We start from the raw sequence: 21,734 nt of genomic DNA, 5'->3' as shown, positions 1-21,734 counted from the left end.
TTAGCGACTGGCCAGTCCTTGGCCACTATTCATTTCTCGTTCATGATCGGGAAATCTACAGCGAGCAAGATAATCAAAGAAACGTGCATTGCGATTTGGGAGGTCCTGCATGATGTAGTAATGGCGAAACCCACCAAAGAAGAGTGGCTTCAGATTTCGGGATTGTTTGCCACGTCCTGCAACTTTCCAAACTGCGTGGGAGCCAAAGATGGCAAACATATCCGGATTGTCAAACCAATTGGCAGTGGCAGCCGTTTTTTAATTATTAAAAAAAATTTGGTTGTCCTATTTGCGGTAGCAGATTCCAATTACTGCTTCGGCTATATTGATGTTGGATCATACGGCAGCAGCTCAGACTCTGCGGTATTTGCCCATTCACAATTTGGACTGAGGTTGAGACGCGGGATCTTGACCTCCCGGGGATCACCGCGCTGCCTGGTACTGCTCAACCTGCAATGCCTTTTGTATTCGTAGGAGACGAAGCATTTGCTCTGGGTGAGCATTTAATGAGGCCCTACTCCAGTCATGTAGGACGAAGGAATGTAGGAGACGAAGCATTTGCTCTTGGTGAGAATTTAATGAGGCCCTACTCCAGTCATGGGCTAAGCCTGGAGAAGAGGGTCTTCAATTATAGGCTCACCAGAGCACGCAGGGTTGTGGAGTGTGCCTTTGGTATACTCTCCAATAAATGGCGCTTCCTGCACTCGCCAATAAACCTCAAAATTGAAAACGCCATCTTTGCGGTGAAGGCAGCTTGCGCCCTTCACAATTTTGTGCGTTGCAGAGATGGGTTTAATTTTGACGATTCATTGGCGCATTGCATGGAGAGTAGACATTGCAGCGCCAGGCGTGGAACAACGAATGGTGGCAGCATTTGTGACGAATTTGCTGCATAATTCATGTCACCTGAGGGGGAGATGTCATGGCAGATACAAGCGATTCAGTCTTGATTCCCCTCCAAAAATTAAACATCATTTTCCCTTGATCTGATACCAATAAATTATATTTGAATTGAAAACAGACTTGAGTATTGTTTTTTATAAATAGCTGCACGCAAGTCACATGCAAACACTTCACGCAAGTCAAATGTAAACAATGCATGCACTTCACATTAACACACTTCATGCACGCATGTAACATGTAAAGACTACACGCATCTGACATTAAAACACTGCACACATGTCACATAAAAGCACTGCACGCATGTCACATAAAAATACTGCACGCATGTCACATAAAAGCACTGCACGCATGTCACATTAAAACACTGCACGCATGTGACATAAAAATACTGCACACATCTGACATAAAAACACTGCACGCATGTCACATTAAAACACTGCACGCTTGTAACATTAAAACACTGCACGCATGTCACATAAAAGCACTGCACGGCAGTGCACGCATGTCACATAAAAATACTGCATGCATGTCACATAAAAGCACTGCACGCATGTCACATTAAAACACGGCACGCATGTGAGATAAAAATACTGCACGCATCTGACATAAAAACACTGCACACATGTCACATTAAAACACTGCACGCATGTGACATAAAAATACTGCACGCATGTGACATAACAATACTGCATGCATGTCACTTAAAAGCACTGCATGCATGTGACATAAAAATTAGGGATGCACAGATACTTTTCGAGTACCAGTGCCGATACTTGGCATTTTCATGAGAACTACCAGGGTTGCAGCGGTTGCAGCTGGGACCTGGCTCTGGCGCTCCACCACTGTCCTGAAATCATTAGTCTGTATTGTTTTAGAAAAACTGTCACATGACACTAAACAAAAATGTATCAGTACTCGTACTTGTAAGTACTCGGCAAGTACCAGTACTCGTACTCGCAAAACTGGTATCTGTGCATCACTTTATTTATATTTATAAAAACAAAATCCTACATTAAAACAGAGATGTACAAATCCCAGGAGCTCCGTGTGCTCCTTACAAATGACAGCTGCCTCCTAATTTTTCTCTAGTGTAGTCTTGGAGCTCAAAAGTATCGGTACATGTACTCGTACATGTACCGATTACTGTACTTGGTATCGGTGCAATCCTAATACAAATACTGCACGCATCTGACATAAAAACACTGCACGCATGTCACATTAACACACTGCACGCATGTGACATAAAAATACTGCACGCGTGTGACATAACAATACTGCACGCATCTGACATAAAAACACTGCACGCATGTGACATAAAAATACTGCACGCGTGTGACATAACAATACTGCACGCATCTGACATAAAAACACTGCACGCATGTCACATTAAAACAGTGCATGCATTCTGCATGAAAACATAGCACACATGCACGCATGTTACACGGAAATACTGAACGCAAGTCATATGCAAACAATGCATGCATGTCACATTAAAACAGTGCATGCATTCTGCAAGAAAATATTCAACACATAAAAACATTGCTGACATGTACCTTTTTGCTTCTTTAACTTGTTTGGAGAAGGTTTCCCAATGAGGCCACGTTGCTTCTCCAATCTCTTGCCATGCACGTTGCCTGATTCTCCTATTCTTGTAATTGGCATGTCTCATGTCAAAGAGACATGGTCTCGCCTGCACCAGGCGTATGAATGCCTCAGATTCCAGCAGGCCACATGCTATAGAATCCTCCATCTTTTTCTGCTTCTTGCTCACCCAAAAACTTCTGCAGATGGGAGTGGTCTGTAGCCATGTGCGGAACGCGCGTTCTGCGCGTGATTTCTGCTACGAAAACGCCCAAATACTAATTTCAGCCTGTTCCCGTCGAAGTCTATGGGCGCGAACACGCTACAAAATGGCCCAATTCGCCGCAAAGAAGCTCCTGTACCTTTTCAGGCGTAGGCCGTTTCCTCCTCGCTGTGTAGCCTGTCATGGACAGAGTGCTGCCTTTTAATTACAAGCGGTGCTGCATACAGCTTTTTGACAGTGTAAAGCACGCCGCTACTGGACTCTAGAAGAGAGGAGACGTGTTCTCTGGAGGGACGAATCACGCTTCTGTCTAGCAACCCGATGGGCGTGTCTGGGTTTGGCGGTTGCAAGGAGAACGGTACTTGCCTGACTGCATTGTGCCAAGTGTAAAGTTTGGTGGAGGGGGGATTTTACAGTAAAGGGGAGGCTGGGCGGAGAAGCAGGTGAAAAGATCCAAAAGGAAATCTGAAAATAATCCAGAGGTGAGTCCAGCTGGTAGTTCTGAGGTAACTGCTGACACTGCCCAGTGACAGGAGTGACTATAAAGGGGTGAAGGGAACTCTTAAGGCAGTGGCGTAACAATCACCATAGGCGGTCGCTATGCGGCCCAGGGCACAGTGGGGCCCGGCCAGATGCCGTGCGGGCAGCCTGGGATCTTCTGCTGCTGGCTTTCACTGGCGTCTGAAGACGAATGAACAGGCAGCTTGCAACCTGAAATACAAAGCAGAAAACCCAGCAAAGCAGTCCCAGAGAGACATGTACTTAACAGTTACCCCACACCTCTGTTTCAATATAAATAGTTTTAAAAAGCACATGAGTGATAGTGGGGGCCACAATCCCATGGGGCCAGGGCCGTAGATACATTTTTTTCCTGGGGGGGGGTTCAGCTTCCTCAAATTATAAGATATTATCTAGCAGACACACCAAGGTTTGAAACAAATATACCGGCCATATCATTCCTAAACCAATCCTTTACCCTGAGCAATACCGATTTTGTTGTTCAACACCATATGGATAAAAAACATGTTTTCAAAAGACTTATAATTGGTAAAAAATTCACACAAACCGCTTAGTATACACTTATTGGGATTTTTTTTAACCAAAAATATTTAGCAGAATACATTTTGGCCTAATTTTAGGAAGAAATTTTATTTTATAGACGTCATCGGCAGTGGAGGAGGAGGGGGGCCTGTGCTCGGCAGCAGGGGAAGAGGCGGCCTCGGCGACGGAGGAGGTAAGGAGTGCGACCAGCCCACCTGAGGGTGATGCTGCAGAGCCCACCATAGAAAGTCTATGGTGGGCTCTGCAGGGTCACCTTCAGGTGGGATCTTGAGTGGGCTCTGCAAGGGGTATAACTAGAAATCACGGGGCCCCATACAACATTTTGCTATGGGGCCCTGTGATTTCTAGTTATGCCCCTGTCTTAAGGCATCAGCATACCAAGACATTTTGGACAATTTCATGCTCCCAACTTTGTGGGAACAATTTGGGGATGGCCACTTCCTGTTCAAACATTACTGTGCACCGGTTCACAAAGCAAAGTCCATAAAGACATGGATGAGCGAGTTTGGGGTGGAGGAACTTGACTGGCCTCTGCAGAGTCCTGACCTCAACCCAATAGAACACCTTTGGGATGAATTAGAGCGGAGTCTATGAGCCAGGCCTTCTCGTCCAACATCAGTACCTGACCTCACAAATGCGCTTCTGGTTAAAAACTTTTTTTTTTTTAATTTAATTTGACTGCTATCACATGCCCCCCCATGTGATAGCAGATGGTGGTGACAGGTACTCAGGTACTCTTTAAGGTGATGCTGGGGGTCCAAAAGACCCTCAGTGTCACCTTTACACTGGAAATAAGCTATTGAAGTGCAGATCACTTCAATAGCTTATAGCTGGGCTCCAGGAGCCCAGAACTGACAGCCCAGGGACCGGAAGTGATGCAATCTGCATCGCTCCCGGTCCCATAGAACGGGGAGGGGATCGATGAACGGAAGTTCGTCGACCTCCTCCCCAGCTCCCAGCGGACACCAAGATCGCCGGTCCCGGGCCCGTAGGAGGGGCAACGGAGCCCGGCCCCTTCTTCGGGACGCAGAAGCGATCTGGCGACAGGTAAGTCGCCAGGATCGCTTCTGTTGTAAAGCCGACAGTCGGCTCTACAAGTTTAAACAGAGTTCCGGCGGCAAAAGTCACCGGGAGTCTGTTTAAACAGCCCAGATGCTGGCGACGTACACTGTACGTCGTCAGTCACGAAGGGGTTAAAGTTCATGTGCGTGTAAAGGCAGGCGTCCCAATACTTTTGGCAATATAGTGTAGTCACAAACTTTGATAGAACACCGGCACCAGCGCGGGAAGGATTGCTATATACAAGTGGAAGAAGCTGGTCAGATTAAGAGGCATTATTTAAGGTAAGTCCTTAAATGTCACTTTAACTGCAGAAAGTGTTATATTACACTGAGCTATTCATCCAACATCTAAATCATTGCATTTGTTACTTTGAAAATCCAGTATAAAGGAAGAGTATTGGTGAAAAAAGTACTGACGAAAAAAAAAAAAATGGAAGGTGGGAATTTTTAGCAGAAGAGACATGCAACATAACCCAAAAGAGGTTTAGGAACTATACATCTCCCTTTTCATTATTTCCAACATTCTGGACTGGGCAGATTGTGTACCCCGTCCCTACCGTCCCGCGCACATTGGAGGAGGTCACGTGGGCTCTGTCCGCTCACATGATTGTGATATCATTTCCTCCTTCATCCCGCCCTGTCCTGGAACCCATATCGGCTGAGTTAGCGATCCCCTTTTCAAAGTGTTTAGTCAGCACGGAGCCCGGGCTGTAGAAGCAGTGAGGGATACATATATTTCTTGTAAGGCACGCCCCCTGAGGGTGATCACCTGATCTTATTCTTTGGCCCCGGGCACCAGTCCTCGCGGTATTATAGACAGAAAAGCGCGGCCGCCATTTTGTTTGCCTCGCAGTGCGTGCGAGGAGACCGCGCCTCTAGTATCGGTTTTTCTTCCTCTCCGAATTCATAGTTATGAAGGACACCCTGAAGATTTTTATCGGTAACGTGGACGACCGCACTACGCAAGAGGAGCTAAACGACTTGTTCCAGAAGTTCGGCCCGGTGGTAAGCTGCGCCGTCATGAAGCAGTACGCATTCGTCCACATGCGGGGTGCTGACCGGGCCAAGAAGGCCATCGAAGAGCTGAACGGTCGGGAGCTGCACGGGAAGAGGATGGTGGTGGAGCTGTCCAAGCCTAGGCCTCAGAACACATGGAAGATCTTCGTGGGCAATGTCAGCGCTGCCTGCGACGCGTCCGAACTCCGTTCCTTGTTCGAGGCCTACGGCAGGGTGGTGGAGTGTGATGTGGTGAAAGGTAATGGCGGAGGAGGGAGCTACTTAGGTCGGCGTCATGCAGGGATTGAGGGCAAAATGGCGGCCTTTGTGACCATCGTCGTCAGCCGAGAAATTGCGTACTGGTAATGGATCAGGCTCGTTTGTTTAAATCTGGCGGGCTACTTTTTCTTTGATCTATTACATTATTACTCCGGGTTTCGGAAGCCATTCGTGTGCTTACTCATCTTCACAGACCCCGTTTCATAATTTCGTTTCTGTTTTCAGGCTTTAAAATGTTCACGTAGTTCTGCTAGCTAGTACTAAACAAAATCTATTTAATGCTGAACTTTGGCCAGAGGTAATATTTGGACACGTTACATACACGAGTACTATTGAGAGGTGGGCTGCAGGGTTCCGTAACTTTCTTTCATCCACCCTGACTAGTAAGCATGGAATGTCTGGCTGGAATACACAGATGATAATGGGTTCCTTGCTGTACAGCGTTTTTAAGAAAATGTTTAATTCCTTCCATAGAATGAGGTGTGGATGCATGGTACAATCTCACCCCTTCCAATCACAGAACACCTTACGTTCTATGGAATGAAATCCTCTCTTTAATGAAGCTGCAGAGTTAGCTACCCGCTATCATCTGTGTACTCCAGGTGCAAGTGAGTCCTAGCAGATACTATACTGTACAAAGTGAATAAATGTAAGGCCCCTGTATATGGACAGCAGACTCTGCTGCCCCTCTGAAATGAAATTAGCATTCACACCAGGGCGGATGCATTTCAGTGTGAATTTTAAGAGGGTGTTTTTAAGCACGTTTCAGCGCTGAAATGCAATTAAAAACCGTGCTGATCACTACGTTTCCATCAAACTCTATATGGAACACATGCTGATCATTTTGAAAAATAGCAATAGGGATGTATCCGGTTTTTCATGTTGCCGGTCCAGCGCTGACGAATCTGCGTGACTGAACCGCCATGGTGAGAACAGGGCCTTAAGAGGGTTTGCAGGCTTTAAAGTGACACTAAACGTAAGAATTACATCTTAATAATGCTTCACTATTAACATAAATTTATTTTATTATTGTATCACTCTGTAGATCATCAGATCTGAATCCATGCTGACACTGTCCTTCCTTCTGGATGATGGATTCTTTTGTTCCCCCTGGTCCCTGGTGTGTTGTAAAGTAGCCACCACTCACTCCTGTGATGGACTATAATCTCATGTTTAGTTTACTAATTTGTGTAAAGATTGTAGGCAATCACGGGAATGAGCATGGAGCTGTTGCTGCTTTACAACACACACACGTAGCCACCCTCCAAAAGGAAGGCCAGTGTCGGCATGAATTCAAAAATGATTTGAGGATCTACAGAGTGATGCACAAGCTACTTGTTTTTAATAGTTAAGTACTTGAATGCTTTTTTAAAATTTAACTCCAGAGTTTAGTGTCGCTGTAAGGAAGAGATGCTGCAACCCCTCAAGTTATTATTTTTCCCACATGTATCCCACAGTGGATTTTACATTGAAGAAACGCACTGCAGTTTGGTGCGGTCCCGTTTAGTTAAATTGGCTGGCTGGCAAAATTGCCGGACTGCAAAATATCACAGCCACTGCGATGTGTACAGTCCTGAATGGCCTACGCGTCACATTTTAGGGGGCTGGTCAGTGGCCGTTAACATCTCGGATGAGCCATCTGTTTTTAATGCCTCCGGTCAACACTGAATTCAGCCTTTGTATAGAACGCTGCAATTCCACGCAGGCACACAAATTTAGTGTTCAATATTGTTTTGATATGAGTTCTGCTTTAATAACTGTTCTTTTTACAAACCCAAAGTGCCAAGACCATTCAATTGGTGGAGTGTCACGCTAAGGCCCCATTCACACTGAGCGATTTTTGCAGCGATATCGCACATATTTCCACGCTCTATCGCGATAGCTGTTCACATCTCGTCGCTCAATATCGCTTGTAGCTCGTCGCTGGTAGCTTGTCGCTCCTACATGACCCTTTTTTCGAGCGATATTGCATACAGCCCAATAGGAAAAAGTCGCTCGACAAGTCGGTCAATATCGCTCGTCGCGCAATATCGCTCAGTCGCACGATTTTCATGTTGCTCAGTGTGAATGGGGCCTTAAACCTGCACTACATCAGAGGTGATCTTTGCAGGTTCTTAAAAGTGGATATTTCATGGTTCTTCTAATTATATCCTATGTTGCCATTTCTGTACAAATCCTATTTATATTGATGCCGAATAGTACATGGACTCTTGTCCATGGACTCTCTTCTATCAGCACTGTGGGTCTCCTACCGTGATAGTATCCTGTTGTAGTTCACGCTCCCTTTTGTCTCCCCTCGCAAAGCACTCTGTGATTGGGTGAGGAAGGGGGTGGGTAAACCACCGGATCCCTTCAATGTAGGAGAGCCACTGTACTGGATGAAAAGCACTGTGTAGTAATTGGTGTCAATGAAGCTATGATTTCTTTAATAAATGGCAGCAATCTAGACCTAGGATTCTCATCATTAGAGAACTTGTTTGACCTGCGGTGTTTAAAAAAAAAAAAAGCCCTGTTAACGCCCAATTGAACCCTTTTTATTACTGTTCAGTGGGGCGTGTTGAACCCTGTGAGAGGCACAGCCTGACTCTTATCTGCCTACATGTTTACTACAATGAAGTCAGAAAAGGTGCTAGTAAATCTGGTATCCCTATAAAAGTTCCTGTGCATGGACGTTTGTGTTCATGTCACTACCTGTATCTATTGGCCTGCCTCATACATTACAAAGACAAGTATTCAAGAACATTGAATTCTGCTTTGTATGCCCTAATTTAGTCACTTATCTATACCCCAAATTCTCTGCTTGAAAGGCCTAGTGAGAATGATTGGATCTGCAGTCTTTGTGTCTGTGATTTCACCAGATTTCTCAGTGTAACACCTTTTTATGAAGTGTTTTTTATAGTAGTTTGAAAGTACTGGGAATTGTTTGAACAGAAATATTCATTTAGAGTACTGCGGGAGTTTGAGGGAAGTGTAATTTATATCCATGTTTCTTGCGTCACCAATTACTGCTTGATGCATGGCATCTAGTTGCCCTTTATAGCTTGCCATATCTTGATGGGTGGTTTTTTTTGTTCAGCTTGAATAGTAGAATCTCTTGCAGGGATTGCCGTTGTCGGAATTCTACACAGTAACTGCAGCTGCTTGGCTGCATTCACTGTTTGGCTGACTATTTTCGGTCAGGCTACTTCTACAAAAGTTGATTATAAAATCATCAATTGTCAAATGGAATGGTGCTGGCAGCACTCTGTTTGAATGTGAGGAGTGTATGGCCAGCTTAGTGCATCTCCACTTTCGCAGCCAAATTGGGATAACACCTATTTTATATTTGCTACATGTTCCCATTTACATAGCATAGCTAAAGAAAAAAAAAAGCTTCTTGCAGTTTAAATAGCTTTGACTTGGGTTAGGATTTTAGGGCTTGTTCACACCATGTCCAGACCAGAACAGTTTGTTCCTGGAACAAAAAAGCATCCCTATGTTATTTCTTTGGCTCTGTTCACACCAGTGCAGTTCGTTCCAGACCAGGCAACAAAAAAATACTGCTTGTCTTGTTTTCTCTGGTCTGGAATGCACTGAAATGCATTAAAAAAATGCATGCAAACGTACTGGACCGCACCACAAAGCCCATTTTAAGCTTAAAAAAACCGCCAGAATGCAGCAAAATCAGTTTATGGGATCTGGTCCGGAAAATGGTGTGAACCTGGCCTTAAGGGTTAAAACATTTTCTAGCTTTTTCTTTTAAATGGTTTCAATGGACAATGCCCCCTCACCCATCATAGCCCCTCCTAAGGTGCAGGGGTGTGGAATTCCTGACGCCCGGCACATGCAGTGTCAGGCGGGTAGTTTCTTTCTACATTTAGCCCTGCTGCAGCAGGGCTAAATGTAGAGAAGGAACCGTTTTGTAAAAATAATCTCGAGCGGCTGTACAGCCACTCAAGATCACTTGAAAGCAGCCCGATTGCTCCCCGGGCGCAATCTGTCACCGCCAGCTGGCGCTCTCCCCGCCAGGGTCTTCTGGGGGACCAAGGCAAATTAGATCAGATTGGAGAACGTCTGCTCCATGTAAACAGTGAGTGCTGCACTTGAAGCCTTCCCATCTCAGCTGTCACAAGAGTTCCTGCGCTGTGCTAGAACTCATGCATTGGAGTTGACAGGTTCAAAGAGTACCAGTCACCTCAAAATGCTATCACACATTAGCGAAGTGTGAAAAAAGTAAAAAATAAAATAAATGACAAGTGATAAAATAAAAATTAAAGTAAAATATATATAAATAAGAAATTTTAAAAAAGTGATAAAATAAAGATAATATGATTTCGCATTTCAAAAATTTAAAACCAACCCCACTGTCCCCTCCATCTGCATGCAAATAAACTCACGTGTAGGGCATTGTGTGTGTACGCTGAGTGCTGCCCCCATTCCACTGTGTGCCATATTCTGGTAGCCGCTCTCTAACATGCACAATTAAAGGGTAAGTTCACTTTCCCAAGTAATTTGGGATAATGGAATTACCCGCTCAAGTCTGGCCAACTCTTCCTACTACGGGTGCGCTATCTGTACCCTAAACTGCCATCCAGTGCTGCTCTGTGCCATGTATTCTGAATTTTGGTTGCAAATTAGCACTGTTAAGTACAGTTTTGATTAAGATTATTTTTTGTATCCCAAGGGACAAGTAGATTGGGCCCCCCACTTTAGTCCTTGGAGAAGTAGTGTTTTTTAAATATCCACACCCCTGAAGTGGTTTGCTCATTGTATGTTAATGAAACTTATCAGATAAATGCAATCCTCAAATTTCAGTCCCAAGACTTTCCATTGGGACAGATCACTGAAAGGGCTAACAAAAGCCTGTGATCAGCCATCTTGCCTGATTTTGACAAAACATCTAAAAGGTAAGGATGTTTTTTAAAGTTATTTTTCATACGCTTTATGAATAGGAACACATAACAAACATATGGAGGAGTTTTATTAAATTTGACTGCAAAAGTGGAAATACACTTTAAGTCACTAGTTTTTGATATGGTTTGTAAGTGCTTACTAATTGTGCTTACTAAAATGAATTTTTAGGCATGCTGGTAAAGAAATAAAGAACATCCTTTCGTATTGGCTTTATTCTGTAAAAAACGCCTTACAGAAATGACGACCTGGTTTTTGGAACACTTGTCAGGTGAATTGCTATTGAAACTCAGGGAAATTGTAACAGAAAAGAATTGTTGAATTACACATACTTGCAGAACTCCAGGCATGTCAAAATTAACCTTTGCAGTTGAGCTGCCCCCGCTCTGCAAGGGTAGGCTCTGTTCACAGCTAGGCGTATCGAATATGCGCGTTTCGTGACGCGCGTTTTTACGGCGATTTATGGTTAAAAAAACGGGTGACAAATGCGCGTTTCCGAGGGCTGCTTGGCTGTATCCCAATGGGAACGCGCAACAAAAACGCAGCAAAGAAGCTCGTGTACCTTTTCAGGCGTAGGCTGTTTTGTAGCGCGTTCAGACGGGCTGAAATATGGCAAGGTGTGAACCATACCCATAGAAAACAATGGGATTTTCATGTTTGAGCGTTTTGTAGAGCGTTCGTAGAGCGTTGAACCCGCTACAAAACGTACAGGTGTGAACCAGGCCCAAGTGCTACTTTTGGTCTAATTTAAAGATGCCCTTACCTGATTCTGTCGTATGGTGGTGACCTCTCACCTTGGATTAATTTGCTTTATAAAGCATTTGGTTGAAGGGTATTTACTTTTACCTGGAATTTTAAAAGAATCTTCATGTTCCATTTTTTTCATTTATTTTCGTAGTGTTTGATTTTACAACTGCTAAGTTTTTTAAGTTTGAAATACTCTTAAAGCCTCAGACTTGTACAGACTGTGATATTCAACATATTGCAATGTCGATAACATTTTTTTTTTTTCCTCCCCCTGTGTACTACCTCAGACTATGCGTTCGTTCATATGGAGAAAGAAAGTGACGCTAGGGCAGCTATCGAAAATCTGAATGGAAAGGAGATAAAGGACAAAAGGATTAACGTGGAGATGTCAAATAAAGTATCAAGGCCTGTGAGCACTAATGGTAGTGCTCATAATCGCGCTCGTAGGCCTCATGATATTCGAGAAACCCCACAGAACCGCTCTGAGGCTTATAATCGTAGGAGGGCAGCTGAAGCAGCCTATGCATCCTTTGCGTTAAAATCACCTTATGAGCAGTATTCAGGTGATAATGCACGTTATGCTTTTGAAAGTAGGATGCGTCCACCTTCTCCGCTTTATTTTTCACGAGACAGAAGTCCCTTAAGAAGATCGCCTACAAGATCGCCCTATGGTCTTGCACAATCTGCTGCTTCACTTGCATCAAAATTCCGTGCTCCAGCATCTGGCTATGGTTCCTTACCATCTGCCTATGGGGATCAAACAAGTTCATCATTGTCTGCTGCCTACAGTAGTCAGTCGTCGTCTTTATCCGCTGCCTATGGAGCCCGAGCCAGTACACTTGCTTCTGCCTACAGCTCTCAAGGTGGATATGAAAACCAGTCCTCTGCTTATGGGACAGAAACACAACCTTCATATGGCTCGCAAAGTTCTACAGCTTATAGCACTCAAGGATCGACGCTGCCTGCCAGTTATGGGTCCCATCTAACTTCGATGGCGGCGTCTTACAGCTCTCAGACCTCGTCCAATCCTTATCAATCACATTCCGCCAGTACCCCATATGCGTCGTCCTCGGCACTGGCTAGTGCTTATCGTCCACAGCAGAGTTCCGCCTATGATGCTTCTCAGATGGCTGGCCTTGGAATGCAGTCTGCTTACTCGTCTCTGTCTACTCCAGTAGATGCGCCGATGTACGAGCGCACCCGTCTTTCACCGCCGCTAACCTCTGCTTCTGACAGCTACAAGAAGACGATGGACAATTATAAAAGGTATGTAGTTCAACTACTATGCAGACGCGTAGCAATACAGATATATGCTTATCTGGCTTAATCATTATTCGTTGTGGCAGAAATGCATAATCTTGTTTTGGGATTCCTGTGATTTGTGAGGTTAAGGTAACTACTAGGTCTGTGTTTTTTAAATAAGTAAATTTAATTAACAGTACCTGTATTGGGGAAACTTTTATACATTTCTGCTCTGAAGAGAATTTGTACCATACAGCCCCTTGCATATAATGATGTAATGTGCTCTGCAGCACACTACAATGCACATAAACCATTTAGATTTGTCCCTTTCCCATTTAATATCCAACAGTTGTGCTATCTGTAGGGCTAACTTTGCCCTCATAGGTTTTGCAATCATTCAAGGTTTAATATATGTAAAAATAAAGTCAAACTTTAATCTTAGATGGAGTTACTCATGCCAGGTAGCATTACTTGTACTCCAAAACTACATCTATAGGCAAGATCAAAAGTCTGTGTGCACACATTCGGCCACACCGTACATGCAATCCAGCGGCTGTGTAGCCACTGGATCGCTTGTATCTAAACAGCCATCGCCGGCTGTTTACAATGACCCCATGAACATGGCTGCAGCAGCTGTGTCCCTGGTAAAACCACTTCAGGACCAGGACATATTTAGACGGTGGGCGGTCCTAAAGCGATTAATCATCAGTCAGTTTAGGTATGTTTTAAAGAAGGTCAGGTTGTAGAAAAACCTACTTGCATAAAAAAAATTTCTAGGGGCACAAATAGATATACTCGCATGATCCTGTTACCGCTCACCTCTCTACCCCTTTCGCTCCAGCTGTGGTATGTCCCTTGTTGTCCTCAAGTCCAATACAGTTGAATGGGATGTATTGGACGTGATGACGTCAGTGGGGCTTAGACTGCCGGAGCCCAGAGAAGAGGAGGCTGTAGGTGCTGGTCGAGGATTGAGCATTTCTTTGAGCCCCTAGAGAAAAACTAGCATTTAATCCTTGCAGTGCAGGGGTAGCCCTACTGCATGGGTTACTTTTTATACAACCTGGAGTTCTTTAAAGTGGCCCCGCAATTCTACTTAATACTCGCACTAGGCATGATACTGCTCCTAGGTTCAATGCTTTATCCACCTCAGCTGTGGGTGCATGCCACCTCTGGTATTCAGCACTCCCCAAACAAACTTGCATAGTACGGATGTAAATCTGCATACTGCTTGTCTGAATAGCTTAAACTTTTTTGATCCAGCTTGAATGAGAACACGCCACCCACACCTACTGATGCACTTTGCCCCCAACTTGGGCTTAATCATAAAGCCCCTGGATCTCTATAGTTTTTAAGCTATTCAAACTAGTGCTATACGGCTTTGTTTGTGCTATGCATGTCACTAAATCTTATTTGTGAAATAAAAGCTATTCCTGCAGAGAAGAAATGTAAACCTCTCCTGTTGCCCAGGACTTCAAAAGCTTCTCCGGTGAAGAAAAACCACCACTTTTGGGATTGTTGATCTTGTCCCTTCTGCTGCCCCTATGTCATTACAGGACGGAACAGGTAAGTATTCATCTGCATTGCGGGGAGAGCTTTTGTTCAAACTTTGAGTTTAGTGACAGAGTTGCCTTTTGGGCTTGTGTACATGCCATTTGTGTCTTCTCATACAAGTAAGGGGTGGAAATTAAAAAAAAAAAAACTACTTGTCCATGGACTAAAGTGGGGGCCCGATCTACTTGTCCTTCATGACAATCCACTTGTACTGATACAAAAAAATAATCTGTATTTAGCAGTGCTAAGTCGTGCTTCTCATTGGTCAGCACCGTCAGGTGACCGCATTGACCAATGAGTGCTTGCAATTTGCGAGCAAAATTCAGAATACATGGTACAGATAGTACACCCTTGCTCGCGGATGGGAAGGACCATTCGCTGAAAGGCAAGTATAGCAGGGAAGGAGAATGGGCAAGGTTTGTGCGGGTAATTCCATTTTCCCAAAATGGGAATGCGAATTTACCCTTTAGGGCGGGTGCAGACTTGGGCGATTTGCCGTGTGGCCCCATTGATTTCCGTGCGGTTACAACTGCGTGATAATCGCTGAAAAAGGTACATGTACCTTTTTTCACGACATGCGTCGTGCAGTGTTTTCAACCGCGATTATGCGTGATTGCACAGGCGGTATTGGGGGCGGGAAACCGTAGAATCTGACGGGTGCCATTAGAAAATGTCACTGCCAGCGCAATTGGCGGTGGTGTGCGATTCTGTGACTGCCCGGCCATCTGCACGTTTGTCACGGATCGTCCGCTCACACACTGGCCTATGCATGTTTTTTTATTTGCACGCAGATGGTGGGTGCAGCGGGGTTGGTTTTTAATTTTTTTTTAAATGTTATTTTACTTTTTATTTTAACTTTGTAAACATTTTTAATTCTCATTTTATTTATCGCCTTTTTAATTTTTAACATTTCTATGCATTTACATTTTGAACTGTTATTTTTTATTTACTTTTTTTTTCTTTCACTTTGCTATCACACAGGCGCTAACAAGCCTGTGTGATAGCTTTTGGAGGTGACTGGTTCTCTGTATTGCCCATTTCACCACCAACACAGGGGTTCTAGCACAGCACTGTGCTCCTCCTGTGAGAGGAAGGGTGCGAGCATTCCTGTGTTATTGCTCACATGGAGCAGAGCAGAAAAGCGTTCTCTGCTCTGCGCTCTCTAACCTAATTTGCCGTGGAGAGAGCAGGGCACCCTGAAAACCACGGCAGAAAGGAAGCCAGCGGGCAGCGAGAGAGGCAGCCGAGAGCGGTACACAGCCACCGGAGGGGAGGGTGGAGAGGGAGAATCAGGCTAGATACAAGGTGATTTTGGCCGCTCAAGATCACCTGTTCAAAATGGCTACCACACTACATTTAACCCTGCTGCCTGCCCGCAGTAGGGCTAAAGGTAGACAAAAACTACGCGCCCGGAACTGCCTGAATTCCACATCCCTGCAAGTGAAGTAAGCAACTCATAGGTTAATCATAAGGGGCTCATAAGCAAGTGGTAGTAAGAGCAATTTTCCACAATGTATAAAGCAATTTGCTTTATGCTTGCTGTGTATGTGAACCTTAAAAGTGGATGAGGGATCTGAGGAGCCACCTCCCCTGAGTTGCATATACCATATTATTACTATTGCTGTACCACATTGTTTTTCCCACTTTATCCAAAATGAAAAATAGTTCAAAGAAAGCAGTTATAGGTTTATAAGATATTTTTTCATACAGAATGGCAAGATTTTAATGATTGACTAGACTGGTATATCAGCTGATAAATTGGCAACATATTCTTTTAAGAAATTAAGATCCTTTTCATACTATTTCATTACTGTAATGTGCATTGTAATGAAGTATATGTTCGAGTGCAGACACATGTCCAGGGGTATTGAATTAAATGGCTGGTCTGCACTTGGTGCTAATTTATTGTGGATGGCACCCAACACACAAAGTAGTGGTCAATGCACCCACACCGCAATGTATCACAAAACACATTTTGTGCATTATGCTGTGTGCGTTAACACACTGCTAGGGTCTCAAAGCTCTCAAGTAGGTTTTGATTAGGGCTGCAACAACTAATCGATTGAAAAAGTTGTCAACTTTTTCAATCATCGATAAATCGGCTTCCAATTGGTTGGCCCTGTTCACACCTCCTCCTCCCCACCTCACGCTCGCCGCTGCCACAACCGCCCGCATCCATGCTCCACACACCGCACCTCCTCCCTGCCCGCCCAAATCCACGATCGGCACAGGGACGCGGGGAGAAGAAGTAAGGAGGAGCAGGCATGGGCTGATGACAACCGCCGATAAGACAGGCCCGATCTCAGAAGCAAGTTGCTGGAAGACTGCACTTTCCCACACATGGTGCTCTATAATGTATTGCTGGGATTTGTATTCCTCTATAGCTGATGGTACATTGGGCTGTATATTATACATAGGAATACAAATCCCAGCAATACATTGTACACTGTATGTATAATGTATTGCTGGGATTTGTTGTATTCCTATATAGCTGGTGGTATTCTGCATTGCGCTGTATAGAGGACTACAAATCAAAGAATACATTATACACCGCAGTGCAGAATACCACCAGCTATAGAGGAGTACAACAAATCCCAGCAATAATACATTATACAGTGGTGCAATGCCAAATACCACTAGTTATAGAGGACTACAATGCCCAGCAATAGTACATTATACAGCGCAATGCAGAATACCGCCAGCTATAATGCACTATTGCTGGGATTTGTAGTCCTCTATAGTCGATTCCATTTTGCATTGATTGCTGTATAATTTTACACTTCATTTCACTATATTGCACACCACACTTTTTTACTTCCACCGCTCCAAGCTTGCTCTTGTGATGGGCTGCAATCTCAATACCAACTAGTAGTCCCATCACTGGAGCCATTTTTTAAAATAAAATTTATTTTTTTATCCGATTAATCGAACTTAATAATCGGCTAATCGATTTTGAAAATAATCGTTCGCTGCAACTCTAGTTTTGACTATAGAAAGGTTTATGTACGATGGGGGGAGATAATGCAGGGAATAGGAATATAGATCTATATATTTCTATCTATATCATTTTTTGTGGAATTGGAGATTATCTCTATCTCTGTAGTTACAGGAGCACTGCAGGATCATGTTAACTTGCTTTTCTTTTAAATTGGGTTGTTCACCTGCTGAAAAGCCACAAGTGAAAAATGCAATGACTTCAACTTTTTCCTTTTTGATGAACAAAGTGATATCACGTGATGTGCCCTTTTTTAGGCTGTTGCTATGATCTTGGTGTGGGCTGCCAGGGGAAACCATTGAAGTGAATGACCTAGCACAGCTTAACAAATAGCACAGAACTTTGGGTCTCGCACAACATGATGCCCCATTTTTAACTTTTTAAACCTTGCGGTTGGAGGTGGTGATTGGCAGGCTGTTCAAAATGCTTCGGAGGCCCAGATGTGTTTTGATTGTGAAACAAAAACCTGCTACCAGAACTCTCACACAGGGAACAAACTCCACTTAATAAAGCCAATATCTACTGCTTGAAGATACCAACCGATGCTCACTATTGCGTTTTTCAGTAGTTTTTCAGGCTTCATAAGTCATGTTTATTTTAGGGCAAGGCTCAAAATTTCAAGTCCTAAGCTACTAGGGCAACTCAGATTAATAATGTCCAAAAGATGTGGACTGGGAGGGGGGGCTCTTTAAGAATGCTCTGATCACACCGCTGAACAATCGCCTCTTCTCCCGACCGCTCCAGCTCCAGGAAGCGGGCACTCAGAGAGGCAGCTACGATCACACATGTCAGCGTTCCCTCTCTCTGCTCCCGGCCGCTGCAGCTTCAGAGCGGCCAGAAGGAGAGAGGGAGCGATACCGGGTGTAATCAGAGCCGCCTCTGAGTGGAGCTCAAGCGGCCGGGACGAAAGAGAGGGAGCGCAGGGAGCTCGCTCTGGATGGCACACTACCGCCGCGGCAAGCGTTCTCTTTCTCGGGCTCGGCTGCTCTGTAGCTGGCGAGAAAGAGAAGAGAAAACAAAAGCGAGTGATTGCCGCGGCGGTAGTGTCCCGTCGGCGAGGCACCATTGTTGGCATTCCACTCGCCCCCCACAATTTTCACTCACCAATTGCGAGGGGGCGAGGAGGCCTGTTTTAGGGTATATATTAGATACAGATTTATATATATATAGATTCAATTTACTGTAATCTCGGGTGCCTTACGCTTAATTTTTTAATGTGGGATGTTAATTACAGTAGGGCTGCAACTAATTTTCATATTTGATTAGTTGGCCGATTAAAAAAAAATTTTTTTTTGATCGGATAAAAAAAAATTAAATACCGTCCATTTAAAATAAAGTTCACAAATGCAGTGTTACAAACATAGTTTACTTCAGAATAAAACTGCACGCACAATTGTTCTGCAATCGCACTGCACTGGTGCACATGTCATTGCGGTACCATGCGTTCCAGTGTGGTCAATCACGCATTGAAATGAATGGCACTGCAACGCACCTCCCACTGCAGAATTTGTGCTTGAATAGCTTCAGCCATGGAATGACAGCTGCCAGTGGCAAGATTCCGTAGACGGCAGCTGTATGTAAGTACAGCAGGTAGTGGGCTGGTGCAATAGCCAGCCTACTATTGGCCATTTCAAATTGCAATAGCAGGCTGGCTATTGCACTCCCCCACTGCTTGCTGTACCCTTCTCCCAGCTAGGGGATCGAACCAACTAATCGATGAGAATTGACAACTATTCTCATTATTGATTAGTTGGTTGCAGCCCTAAACTACATTTCGATCTCCACTGTGAGATTCCTCCTGGTTCAGTCACTTTTCTGCCCCACTGATCTTTGGTTTAGCCATATTCCTGCCCCGTTTGCTTTTTTTCTCACTCTTGGTCTGTTCATATCTGTCACTTGTGATCTGTAGTCCATGTTCACAAGATTCCCCCTCTGTTCTGGTGACCATTTGCATGGAGTCAGATGATTTGAAATTCATAATCGTACAGTTGCAAGTAGTGAGGGGAAAATCGTCCAGTTGGGTCACATGTTCGGATGACAGCTGTCTAAGCTGGGAAATCCATTTCTTTTCAAGGGATTACTATTCAGTTCCTGTTGCATGTTAGGAAAGGAACTGAGGGTGAACTCTCCCCAGCAGGACGTATAGGTTTTGTCTTAGATTTTAAAAAAATGTACACACCTGACCTTACATTTAGTGGACTCTTAACGCTTTTCCTAAATAAATATTTACACATTTTTGGGCTTTGCCTTGTCTGCGGTGGCAGGTATGAAGGTTTGTAGCTTGGTCTCTGTAGCCTCCTTTTAAAATCGAAGGAATTCAATATTTCAATTTGGTATATTAAGTCTTTCACTCTTTTGTACAGCCTTGATGTGTTTCTTAATAGAAGTTTGGCCGCGTTGTTTTTCATTAAAACTTCCTTTTGTGTTTCGACAGCAGGCTTGCTTCTGACCGCCGTTATTCAGAATTAGCTGACTATCGCCGTTTATCACAGGAGTCGCAGGATCCTTTCCGCCGGTCGCCACCCAAATCTCAGCTGGACTTCCGTCGCATGACTGAAACACAGTCCGATTACCCTTACAGTGATTTCATGAGAGGGCCATCGCTATCTGGCTATCCGCGCCGTTTGTAATAACATTGAAGGGTGGTTGGAAACGTGTGTAGATTGAGGTCTTTCTGTGTGGGTAAAATACAGAAAATTCTGGGTTTCTAATTAAGGCTTTTTTGTCTGTATAACTGTTTTAAAATGCATTGAAATCTAATTAGTTAATGGTTTATATATAATGCATAAATCACATTGAGCGTTTTAATTTAACATTTTTACACAATACATTTTTGAAGTATTCACATGTCAGCATAGAGTCACTTGTATAGAATGTCATATCTGCTAAGAGTTGCTATAGTTTTCAATGTCCCTTTTGTTGAAGTATCACCTCTTTGCTGCTCACTGGGCACGGAAGAGGTGGCATTTGAACAAATAGGCAGCCGGAAAGCGAAGTATGGTGACTTTTCTTCTAGCAGATACTTAATTCCATATATTTAATGCCTGTCTGAACTATAGTCCAGGGTTCTTGTGCAAACAAGATGTTTATCCAAGAAGTTAACCCCTTGCTGGCAGTAGCCACAGCTAAAATTGACAACCGCTAGACTTGCAAGACACCAACAAGGAGTTCAATCTCTTGTTCACTAATGATTGACTGTCATCTGTTGTATCAGTCTTGGCTAAAATAAGTTACTGCACATGCTAAAATTTGAGCTTCCTTTTAAATCTCTACCTAAAGGGATTCCATTGAGTAAACATTTCAGCCTAGATTGCACAGCAGTGGAAATTGAAGTATTTATTGAACCCCCACTTAGATTATACAGTTCTTTTAGTTTTGAAGATCTCTTATGCTTTTGCTTTTTGTTAGACAAGTCTGTGAACCGTAAACAGTATGTGGTAACTGAAGAGTATGTAAGTTGGAATACTCTGGCCTATGTCAAGGACTGCAGTTATTGTAAAATTGTTGGCAGAGTTGCATAACATTGGGTTACCGTTTAACACAAGGCTTTAAGGTTCAACATGCGTTTTAGATGTGCTTGGAACGTGGAAGATAAGATGGTGGTCACCAGACCAGGAATGCTGCAGATTAGTTTTATAATGCATAATTTATCTGGTGTAAACGGCTCCAGATCTTTTTCTTTTCTTTGAAACCACATACTGCATTTTTTTGTACTGGAAATGCCAGTTGCATTTTGTGTAATGTTTTTTGCTAGATCCCTGCCAGCTTTGAGCACCAGTATTTGATTCATCCAGCTATGGATGGGTTTTAGGCAGGTCTCAGAGGCTTGCAGTACTCGTGTAAAACGTTCATACCTTTTTGGTATTTTAAGTATAGCAATGTCTTTTAGTATGTTTTTCATTGGATGTAAATCCTAAGTGGAGTTGCAATAAGTATGTAACTAGTCAGGAGACAATTACTTCAATTTGTTATGTATTTTGTGCTACATATTGTGGAGCACAGAATTAAAGAATACAGTATCTATACAAATTCTATAAAACGTTTTTCCTACCCTTTCATTTTACATGTTTGCAACCTTTTTTTTCTGCATGTGTTAATGACCTTAAAAACACACCTTTTTTGTATTTTTGGTAAAGGAAAAAAAAATAAACGTTTCATTGCCGTATTAAACTGGAACTATTGATTTATTTATATTTTGCATTTT

At 43.6% G+C, this 21,734-nt stretch overlaps 1 protein-coding gene across 1 annotated transcript; it reads left to right on the top strand.

Annotated features, from left to right (window-relative positions):
- The first annotated feature begins 5,725 nt into the window (after positions 1-5,725).
- Positions 5,726-20,160, top strand: LOC108797093 (RNA-binding protein 14-like). Its single transcript, XM_018568663.1, has 3 exons — positions 5,726-6,085; positions 12,030-13,008; positions 19,968-20,160. Exons 1-3 carry the CDS (start codon positions 5,743-5,745, stop codon positions 20,158-20,160), a joined length of 1,515 nt encoding a protein of 504 aa, XP_018424165.1. The 5' UTR covers positions 5,726-5,742.
- Positions 20,161-21,734: the final 1,574 nt, after the last annotated feature.

This window comes from Nanorana parkeri, unplaced genomic scaffold (genome assembly GCF_000935625.1).
Source record: "Nanorana parkeri isolate BGI_ZX_2015 unplaced genomic scaffold, ASM93562v1 scaffold33, whole genome shotgun sequence".
NCBI lineage: Eukaryota > Metazoa > Chordata > Amphibia > Anura > Dicroglossidae > Nanorana > Nanorana parkeri.
The sequence above is the reverse complement of the archived record's forward strand: the minus strand, read 5'-3'. Positions and strand labels throughout refer to the sequence as shown.

Excerpts from the sequence above, each read along its gene's own strand:
- LOC108797093 (XM_018568663.1), top strand. The coding sequence starts at position 5,743 with ATGAAGGACACCCTGAAGATTTTTATCGGTAACGTGGACGACCGCACT. Across the intron at positions 6,086-12,029 it reads GGAGTGTGATGTGGTGAAAG|ACTATGCGTTCGTTCATATG; the intron begins GTAATGGCGGAG and ends GTACTACCTCAG. Across the intron at positions 13,009-19,967 it reads ACGATGGACAATTATAAAAG|GCTTGCTTCTGACCGCCGTT; the intron begins GTATGTAGTTCA and ends TTTCGACAGCAG.